The sequence below is a fragment of the Urocampus carinirostris genome, chromosome 15 (genome assembly GCF_059441175.1).
Source record: "Urocampus carinirostris isolate Australia breed hairy pipefish chromosome 15, RoL_Ucar_1.0, whole genome shotgun sequence".
NCBI classification, from domain to species: Eukaryota; Metazoa; Chordata; class Actinopteri; order Syngnathiformes; family Syngnathidae; genus Urocampus; species Urocampus carinirostris.
This window is the reverse complement of record NC_142363.1, coordinates 12,419,711-12,430,754: the sequence shown is the minus strand read 5'-3', so window position 1 is coordinate 12,430,754 and position 11,044 is coordinate 12,419,711. Positions and strand designations below refer to the sequence as shown.

The 11,044-nt window shown below is 39.4% G+C and overlaps 1 protein-coding gene across 1 annotated transcript in view; it reads left to right on the top strand.

The window, feature by feature from the left end:
• Nucleotides 1-7,073: 7,073 nt before the first annotated feature.
• Nucleotides 7,074-11,044, top strand: part of mthfd1b (methylenetetrahydrofolate dehydrogenase (NADP+ dependent) 1b) — a 33,146-nt gene continuing 29,175 nt past the window's right edge. The window contains exons 1-6 of the mRNA XM_088354141.1: nt 7,074-7,218; nt 9,265-9,349; nt 9,440-9,499; nt 9,577-9,630; nt 9,738-9,874; nt 9,967-10,067. Of these exons, the coding sequence (XP_088210267.1) occupies nt 7,181-7,218; nt 9,265-9,349; nt 9,440-9,499; nt 9,577-9,630; nt 9,738-9,874; nt 9,967-10,067 (475 nt within the window). The 5' untranslated portion in view covers nt 7,074-7,180. The remainder of the gene's footprint in view (nt 7,219-9,264; nt 9,350-9,439; nt 9,500-9,576; nt 9,631-9,737; nt 9,875-9,966; nt 10,068-11,044) is intronic.

Here is an 11,044-nt window from a genome sequence, read left to right as displayed (position 1 = left end):
TGCCCTCAAGCTTTAATTACTTTGACATCCCTGCATTACACTATACAGCAGGGTTGGCAAACTAATTTTAACTCTGGGGCCACACGATATAACAAACATTCTCTCAGGGGCCGGACTAGTAGATTAGAGAGAAAGAGAAAGAAAAAAATAGGAGAAAGAGAGGGAGAGAAAAAGCGAGAGGGTGAGACAAAGAAAGGGAAAGGGAGAAAGAGAGAGGGAGAGAATGTGAGAAACAAAACACATAAAGGAATGATGAGAGAGGGGAAAAGAAAGAGAGAGAAAGTAAGAAATCCAAAGAGAAAGATAGAAGGAGTGAAAAAAGAGAAGAGAAAGAAGAGAAAAGCGAGAGAAAAGGAAAAAATGAAGAGAGCAAAAGAAAGTAAAAAGAAAGAGAGACAGACAGACAGAGACAGAGAGAGAAATACAAGTACAGCGTTTGTGAGAGGTACATGGCTTTGGCAACATCAAGTGGACATATTTCAACCTGAAGCTCGTTTTTCTCTTGCACTTCCCTCAGCATTGTCTCGCGCGTGGGATTCAATCCCTTAGCGGGCCTGATCCAGCCCGCGGGCCGCCTGTTCGACACCCCTGCTATACAGCAACATATTGCGGTCAACTAATACACACTATCCCTTTAAGCACAGGTGTCAAACAGGCGGCCCGCGGGCCAGATCAGGCCCGCTAAGGGATTGAATCCGGCCCGCGAGACACTACTCAGAGAAGCACAAGAGAAAAACAAGCTGCAGGTTGAAATATGTCAACTTGGTGTCGCCAAAGCCAGGTGCCTCGAACAAAGACACTGTACTTGTATTTATTTCTCTCTCTCCCTCTCTTTTCCACCACTTTTCTCCCGCTCTCTGTCTCTTTCACTCTCTGTGTCTCTCTTTTTCTCTTCCTTTGTTGCTCTTTGTCTCTTTCTCTCTCTGTGTCTTTTAACCTCTTTTCCTCCAATTTCCTTTTTTCCTTTTCTCTCTTTTCTCTTTCTCTCGTCATACCCTTCGCGCTTTCCTTTTTTTTTCCTCCTTCTATCTTTCTATTTCTCTTTGAATTTCTTTCTTCCTCTCCCTTTCTTTTTCCCTTCTCTCACGACTTTTTATCTTTTGTTTCTCACGCTCTCTCCCTCTCCTTCTTTTTCTTTCTTTGTCCCGCCCTCTTTCCTTTTCCCTCCCTCTTTCTCTTATTTCTTTATCTCTTTAATCGACTAGTCCGGCCCCCGACAGAATGTTTGTTCTATCGTGTGGCCCCCGAGTTCAAATGAGTTTGACACCCCTGCCTTTAAGGGTGCATCACATTGACAAAATAACCCTAACAAATAACCAAAATAAGTCGACTTAAATTTTGAGGGGTGAATAGTCCTCTTGAAGCCTAGTTTGTACATGTGAACCAGATCATGATACAATTGCAAACTCGATTGTTCTCAGCTCAGGGATGCTGCTGGAAATGTGAATTTCCCTTCGGGGATGAACAAAGTATCTATCTATCTATCTATCTATCTAAATACTTGACTGTATTTACATAAAGCAGATTGACTCCAGGGGAGCACGGCGGAGCAGTGGTTAGTGCGGGTGCAGTTCTGAGGTCATGGGTTCAAATCCAGCTACCAGACTTCCTGTGCGGAGTTTGTATGTTCTCCCCGTGCTTGTGTGGGTTTCCTCGGGCACTCCGGTTTCCTCCCACATTCCAAAAACATGTATTTCAGGTTAACTGGCCGGTCCAAATTGTCCCAAGGTGTAATTAGCGAGCAAATTGTCTGTCCCTGTGTGCCCTGCGACTGGCTGTCAACCAGTTCAGGGTGTCCCCTGCCCACTGCCCGGAGATAGCTGGGATGGGCTCCAGCACCCCCGCGACCCTACTGAGGATAAGCGGTACAGATAATGGATGAATGGATTGACTCCATTTACGCTTGTGTACAAATCGTATAGCGACGCCAACTGGACAGAATAAAACCGTGAGGGTCAGCAGTCTGTTTACAGTTCAGTGTATAAGATGACTATGAGGAATCTGTCGCGGGCCGTGTGGGGAATGCAACTGTTGACATAGCAGTTGAGGTATAGAATTGATAAATGCTTGACGACAATTTTTGGATAAATAATGACAAAAAATTTGAAAATAATAATTGTGCAATGTACAGCCACACACAAACATGTTTTGCCAATGTAGCAACTAGCATGAGGTAGTCTTAGATATGCAGGATTTTATTTCTTTGATTATACTTTTTTATTAAGTTTAAAGAGTCAATCCTCCAAGTTAGTTGAACATATATTTACTAAAAAACATTCTCTCAGTTTATTTTCCCTTAAATATGTTAAGTTTATCAAACTGAAGCTTCCCCCCTGATGTGAGTTTTTAATTACTTAGGTTTTTCCACATACCAAGATCTATATATTTGCTTTCTGTATTTATATTCCACACATAACAACTCAATGTGGTTACCACTTATGTTCTTGTCAAGGACTTTGAAAATAAGTGCATTGGTGGAATACTAACTTATCCATGCACAAGATACAAACAATACTTAACAGGTCAAAACTGAGTATATGTATTAAACAAATATGTCAAAGTCAACGCCTGCAGGCCACATGTGGCCCATTAACTGATCTTAGTTTATTTTTGTGTCATACACCAGGAATCATTGTGTATTTTGCTGACTGTACATTAGTTTGTTTTTGGTAAATACATATTTTGCGCTCTTTTTTATTATATTTAATTTAATCTTATCTTTAAAAAATATTTCTGAAAAAATATTTCAGTTAAGTGATGCTTTTTCTTTCTTTAAAGCAAAATTACCTCAGTTTTGCTAAATCAGAACCTATCGGTAATTGTATGGGGATTGTTATATTAAGGACAGTTGTCAAAATCTATAACAACGTCATAAATCTATATTGCTTCATCTATCTGATCATATTAAAAATTATTTTTCAAGTTCGGAGTGAGTTCAAGAAGGTTGGCTAGACCAGTGTTTTCCAATTTATTTTTTAGATGAGGCACACTTTTTTTTATTATTAAATCTTGAGTCTGTCAAAAATGTTTAGAAATTATTTCCTGGCAGCTGTTTATGTTTGTTGTTGTGCTTTTTTTTTTTTAGCTTGATTTATCATTCCTTATCATCACTTGTAGTCACTGTGGCTCAGGAGCTACTATAGGTTATTTATTTTCCTCAATCTTTTTTCTGTAATTTAGAATACAGATTTTTACTTTTTTATTACTGCTCTTTTGAACCTGTTTAACTACATTTATTATTTTCATTATTTATGTTTTTGTGGAAAATAAGAAAAACCATCTGTCAGTGGAACAATTTTCCTAAGTTTTTGCTCTTTCCAAGTCTTTTTTACTCGTAATATAAAAAAATACTAAAAAACACTAAAACCATATGCAGGAAGTTTACTTTACCTTATTTTCTTGTTTTTGTAGTGCACTCTTAAACAGCTTCTAAAAGGAAATACGTGTTTGAATATATTTCCCTGTACCACGCAATGAGCAGATAATTAGTTTACTAAAAGAAAACAATAATAATCTGCTGCTGGATTAAGTTATTTTCTTCAATAATTTTTCTTTAATTTAGAATATAACAAAATTTTTAGCCCATTTTACTACAATTATTGTTTTAATTATTTTCTTTTTTTATGTCAATGGAACCTCCTGTGTGGAGTTTGCATGTTCTCCCCGTGCTTGCGTGGGTTTCCTCCGGGCACTCCGGTTTCCTCCCACATTCCAAAAACATGCATGTTAGGTTGATTGGCCGGTCCGAGTTGTCCCTAGGTGTGAATGAGTGAACGAATTGTCTGTCCCTGTGTACCCTGCGATTGGCTGGCAACCAGTTCAGGGTGCCCCATGCACACTGACTGGGTGTAAAGAAAATAAAATGATCTGCATTTATATAGCGCTTTTCAAGTCAAGACTTCCCAAAGCACTTTACAGTGTACTTCACATTTCCCAGTAGCGGCCGTGCAGCTATGTAAGGCTGTAAGGTATTAGGGGTTCAGTGTCTTACCCAAGGACACTTCAACATGTAACACGGAGGAGCCGAGATTCGAACTGCGATCTCTTGATCCCAGGACGAGCGCTCTACCTCCTGAGCCACTGCCGCCCATTAGATTGCTGGGATGGGCTCCAACTCCCCTGCGACCCTATAGGATAAGCGGTGCAGCTCATGGATGAATGGATGGATGGAACCATTTTCTTACGTCGTAGCTTTTTCCAGTTTTTTTTTGTCAAGTAAGAAAATAGTTAAAACCAAGTAAAAAATAAATAAAAATAAAAAATATATATATATATATATATATATATATATATATATATATATATATATATATATATATATATGTAACCGCGGTGTACGTGTCCCACCAAAGATCCACATTCACGCTGGACTGGATGATGAGGTTTTTATTATTACAGTTTCTGCAAATGGATGAGTCACAACATTAGCTTTTCCGCTGGCTTTGATCTCTTTGATCTCTACAAGGGGAATTCATATTTTAGTAAAACAGAAACAAAACGAAAATAAACCTAAACAGCTTGACAATATCAATCACATTACTGTGCATGTTGAGAGATTTGTCAGCTGGGGTTATAATGTTTAAAATTAACTTCTTTTGTGGAGCACCAAAAGATGTGTCTTACCAGTAGCAGTTTTCTCTGAAGACTGCCAACAAACCCCGCCTCCCGGTCACATGTCAGAAGCCAAAACCAAACCCCACCTCATACCAGCAGGTGACACTGTTGGACTCATCATTGCAGGACACTTACCAAAAACTATACACATATTTCAGCAGGAATTTCAATCAAACAAAAGTAATTATTACACCCGATATTCCTCCCACATTCCAAAAACATGCATTTCAGGTGAATTGGTCGATCCAAATTGTCCCTGGGTGTAAATGAGCGAGTGAGTTGTCTGTCCCCGTGTGCCCTGCGATTGGCTGGCAACCAGTTCAGGGTGTCCCCTGCCCACTGCCCGATGATTGCTGTGATGGGCTCCAGCACCCCCGCGACCCTACTGAGGATAAGCGGTGTAGCTAATGAGATGAGATGAGATGAGATATACTGGACTGTCTCAGAAAATTAGAATATTGTGATAAACTTCTTTATTTTCTGTAATGCAATTAAAAAAACAAAAATGTCATACATTCTGGATTCATTACACATCAACCGAACTATTTCAAGCCTTTTATTATTTAAATATTGCTGATTTTGGCTTACAGCTGAAAAAAACTCAAAAATCCTATCTCAAAATATTAGAATACTTCCTCAGACCAAGTGAAAAAAATAATTTTATAACAGCAAAACTAAATCAAACATTTGAAAATGTCCATTGATGCACTCAGTACTTGGTTGGGAATCCTTTTGCACGGATTACTGCATCAATCCGGCGTGGCATGGAGGCAATCAGCCTGTGGCATTGCTGAGGTGTTATTGATGCCCAGGATGCTTCGATAGCGGCCTTCAGCTCATTTGCATTTGTAGGTCTGGTGTCTTTCATCTTCTTCTTAACTATACCCCACAAATTCTCGATGGGGTTCAGGTCAGGGGAATTAGCAGGCCAATCAAGGACAGTGATGCCATGGTCAGTGCACCAGTTACTGGTTGTTTTGGCACTGTGGGCAGGTGCCAGATCATGCTGGAAAATGAAATCCTCATCTCCATAGAGCTTTTCAGCAGATGGAAGCATGTAGTGCTCTAAAATCTCTTGGTACACAGTTGCATTTACTCTGGACTTGATGAAACACAGGGGACCAACACCAGCAGCTGACATGGCTCCCCAAACCATTGCTGACTGTGGGAACTTCACACTGGATTTCAAGCAACTTGGATTTTGCTCTTCTCCAGCCTTTCTCCAGACTCTGGCGCCTTGACTTCCAAATGAAATGCAAAACTTGCTTTCGTCTGAAAAGAGGACTTTGGACCACTCTGCAACTGTCCAGTGCTTCTTCTCCATAGCCCAAGTCAGACGCTTCTTCCGTTGTCTTGAGTTCAGAAGTGGCTCGACCATGGGAATACGGCTATTGTAGCCCATTTCCCGGACACGTCTGTGAACTGTGGCTTTTGATACCTGGACTCCAGCTTCAGCCCACTGTCTTTGAAGCTCCCTCAAATTCTTGAAGCGGCTCTTCTTCACAATTTTGTTAAGGCTGCGGTCATCTCTCTTGGTTGTGCAGCGTTTCCGGCCACATTTTTCCCTTCCAACAGACTTTTTGTGGATATGCTTTGAAACTGCACTCTATGAACAGCCTGCTCTTTGAGAAATGTCTTTTTGTGTCTTACCCTCCTGATGGAGGGTATCAATGATGGTCCTCTGGACAGCAGTCAGATCAGCAGTGATTTAGTTTACTGAACTGAGTGTTTTTAAGGCTCAGGAAACCCTCGCAAGGTGTTTCGAGTTAATTAGATGATTCAGGTGATTAGTTGAATAGCCTACTTGTATACTTTTTCATGATATTCTAATATTTTGAGATAGGATTTTTGAGTTTTCTTAAGCTGTAAACCAAATTCAGCAATATTAAAATAATAAAAGGCTTGAAATAGTTCAGTTGATGTGTAATGAATCCAGAATGTATGACATTTTTGTTTTTTTAATTGCATTACAGAAAATAAAGAAGTTTATCACAATATTCTAATTTTCTGAGACAGTCCAGTATATATATATATATATATATATATATATATATATATATATATATATATATATATATATATATATATATATATATATATATATATATATATATATATATATATATATATATATTATAATTTGAAAATGTTCAATATTTGATAAGTCTTGCTCTCGGTTAGTTGGCCCTCCCTCATTCCATTTGACTTTGACACCCCTGTGTTAAAATATTAGCGCCATCTTCTGACATTAGCCTGACATAGAAAAAACGCCCCTTCGCTAAACACCAATAGCAGTTGACTTCAACTTACTAGATATTTAATTGGCGGAAATAAGACGGAGACTCGCTACAACAACCACCCAATTGGTTGTTAGGAAGTGACAGTTATACACTAACCCCGCCCTTTTCTCCTATAATCGTGCCTATTGGTCAAAATAAGCGCAACAAGGACAGCCTAAACCACGTTTTGCGTCACTTTTCTCCCTTTACGTCTCTCAAGTTTTTAAGGAATTCCTCAGGAAGAATCGCGTGTATGACAAGAAACGAAACTTGAACAGTCGGAGAACATGTCAGCACAAGTCGTAAGTGGAAAGGATGTTTCGGCGTAAGTTTATGTTTTTCTAATAATATTGTTTGTAGTATTTTCATGTCATCTGATTTCTAGAAGCGTTTACTTAAACCCACTCTGCGCTGCATGGTCATGTGCTTACTTGGTAACTTCATTAGCCAAATCAAGGAATCGCGTTTTCCTCTTGCATTTTCACACAAACCGTGGGTTACTTTTTCGGGACACGCATGGATTTATTGTGCATTTATTGAAATTTCGTTTACGAAAAAATAAATAGATAAAAAATAACAAGGCATTAAGTTTTTGTGCAGACCACGTGAATGAATCATGTCCGTTATACTGAGTGTACAAATTAAGTCAAAATTATTATTGACATATACAATAATAATAAGACAAAACAAAAAAACTAAGACAATGTCCCCTCTAAGAATTACGCTGCTATTATTGATTAAACAGTATTATATAACAACTTGTGATCTGATCTTTGGCCTCTTGGTCAAATAACCCCATGTTTCTTCTTTTTCTTCTCTTTCTGCCTTTATTTAATTTTTCTTCTGTTGTTTCTTTTTTCATTTTTCTTTTTTTTTCTTTGATAACTTTATTTGCCCCCCAAAAGTAATTTGTACATAATGTTTCATACATGTTTTTAATATAGCCATACAAGCAACAAAAACTATCTTAAGAGGCTTTTGGGAGCCAAAAGAGACACAAGAAATAGTCAATTATCTTGTATTGTTTATTAGCCTTTAAAACATATATGTAGATATTTTCCCTAATAACTTCGTGTTGGTAATTCTGTCATGCATGTGTAATCAAGAACCGTTAAATCACTAGCAGTGTGTAACTCGTGCAGCATCACGTTCACTCCAAACTAATTAAATCAGTTCACCCCCCTTCATAAAAGTCTCTCCGCCTGTCGTTCTCATCTGATGTGAAAAAGATAAGAATAACAATTTGCAATCAGTGTTGGGCTCGGTTCATGTGGAAAATGGGAATTGTTCGTATATTTAATCTTTGACTCGTCTGATTTTTTCCCCTCAACATGAACTCTGCTATGTTACTCCTTCTCCACGTTGTTTTGTGATTAAATTCAAAGTGGAAGATTGTGAGTGATGTTTGTGGCCTGATTTTGCACATAGTTATTATACTTTAAATGTACAGTGTTGCTATAAATTGTTATAATTTGAACAAAGTCTCATATAAACATACAGCTTTATTTTATATCATTGAACTCTTCTAATATTAAATGAAATTGTCTTATGAACAGCAATAACAAAAGTGAACGTTTTTGTGAAAAAAAATAAAACAAAAATATGGTACTGGTGAATTTTAAATGCAACCAACAATAAGTACAGTATGCGCTTTTGATGACAACATTTTGCATTTACGAAAGAAACGCAATTTACAATGTGCTCAAGTGTACATACTGCCATTATTTTTAACTTAAAAGTCACCTTTTCTCTGATTTTTTTTCACCTTTCGTAGAAAATACATTCTAAATCAGCGGTGGGCAAACTACGAACCGGGGGCCACAGCAGGCTTTTTTTTCCGGCCTGCCGAACCATCCATGCACATTAAAAAATGTTTACTACTGTATTTGCATTATATTCCTTTATATTTGTTTATGTATCAAGATCTGTTTCAAATGTATTGCAAAAACACCTTTACATTTGGAGTTTTTAATGCATGTTATCAAATTTGGTGCTTAATAGATGACTGCTTGAATTCAAATTTGATGAAATGGACTATTAAGTAAAAAATAAAATAAATATGTGTATTGTCATGTGTGTATCAATACTTATCCAATTGTTCTCATACTTATCTATGAATATCTTTTTTCTTCATGGATTGCTGAGGTATTCGAACTTGACAACCAAATCAATTAATCATTTTTTTTTACCCTTGCCCTTTCCCTTTTCCAATTTTTTTTTGACCAAATTTTGCTGCTACTGAAAACGTTTGCCCACCCCTGTTCAAAGCCTTTTGTCTATCTATTGCATTAAAAAAGGAATAAGCAATAAACCATCTCATAAGACAATCATAGCAAACATTGAACAAACAGAATTCATACTTTTTCTCCAGGCAGGTGAGAGCGGGCTTGAAGAAGGATGTAGAACAAATGAAGATAAAGGACCCTAACTTCCGACCTGGTCTAGTCATTTTACAGGTGATGATTTATTGACTATTCATATGAGTTACTATGTGTAATCTAGATGATAAAAAAATCATTTTTCTGCAATGACTTATATCGTTATAGGTTGGAGATCGTGATGATTCCAATCTTTACATTGGCATGAAGCTCAAGGCTGCAACTGAGGCAAGTGATTCATTTCCCACCCTCCCCTGTCTTACAAAATGTCTTGTCTAACCTGAGCTCTCTGTCTTGTCTGGTAGATTGGAATAAATGCAACACACTTGAAACTTTCCAACACAGCAACCGAGGAAGAGGTGGAGACAATGCCTTAATTACCAATACCCTTAAAATAAAACTTTTGGAGAAAGCATGCTCAAACTCCAGTGTTATCAATGTCATGTTATTATCACCCAATCTACAGATTCTTCACAGTATCACAGAAGTGAACGAGAACTCTTCTATTCATGGCCTCATCGTCCAATTGCCTTTAGACTCGGTCCACAAGATAGACACAGAGAAGGTGACTAATGCCGTGGCACCAGAGAAAGATGTAGACGGGTAAGCTTTAAACTGTCCGGGACTTTTGCAGTCATTCGTGCAAAGTAAATGAAAGTAAAGAGCGAGGTCCTAATATGTTTTTGTGTTTAAAGGCTTACAAGCATAAATGCTGGAAAGCTCTCTCGTGGAGACCTGAGTGACTGCTTCATCCCATGTACTCCAAATGGCTGTATGGAATTGATCAGACAAACTGGTAAGATGGGCAAATTTTTTTAGTCGAATATACATCAGATGATACAAAATCGTTTTGCAGTTTCGATTATGTACAATGGGACCTCGGTTATCGCGGTTAATGGGGACCAAAACCACCCACTAAAAGTGAAAATCTGCGAAGTAGCGGCGCACCTTCAAAAAAAAAAAAAAAAGAAATATCTCATCTCATTATCTGCACCGCTTATCCTTATTAGGGTCGCGGGGGGGCTGGAGCCCATCCCAGCCATCTCCGGGCAGTGGGCAGGGGACACTCTGAACTGGTTGCCAGCTAATCGCAGCTGCAAATCACATTCGTTCACAGCTAGCTGCGTTCTTCATCGACGCACGAGCCGAGTGATCCACCGCTAAGAGTCGTACAGCTGGGCGATTTTACGTCCGCCCGGGACGATCGGAGACAAATTCATGACAGGGTTTGTACTTGCGCTGCACCGCGGGTGCCGTTCGGTCGCTCCCGCGAGCGAGCCCCTTACCCGCTGCGCGGGTACTTTTAGGCGCGATAGGCACGATACCGACACAGTTAGGGGGGTCCCGCGGACGTCCGTCGCCTGTCGTCGCGCCGCGCTACTGGGGTTGTCGGATGAGCGGGGCTGCCCCCAGTTACAGGGGTAGCCCGATCACGCCCGCCGCCTTTTCTCGCGTCGCGCCGTGTGACGCCGCGTCCGCCGAACTCGCTCTGTACCGCGCCGGGAGTGACACCCCCCCCCCGTCCCGTCCCGTCCCATCCAGCCGGCCACCTTATCCCGCGTCCGCTGACGTTCGGCCGAAAAAACCCGCATAAAGTGAAAATCTGAGAAGTGGCGACGCCCCTTCAAAAAAAAAAAATTGTTTTTGTTTTTTTTAACCATTGCAGACCACGAACATTGAACCGCGAAGTAGCAGGGTCCCACTGTATACCAATTTTTCTTAACCTGTGTGTCGTGAGACCTTGTCTTTTGTGCCACTGGAAACTGTCCATTT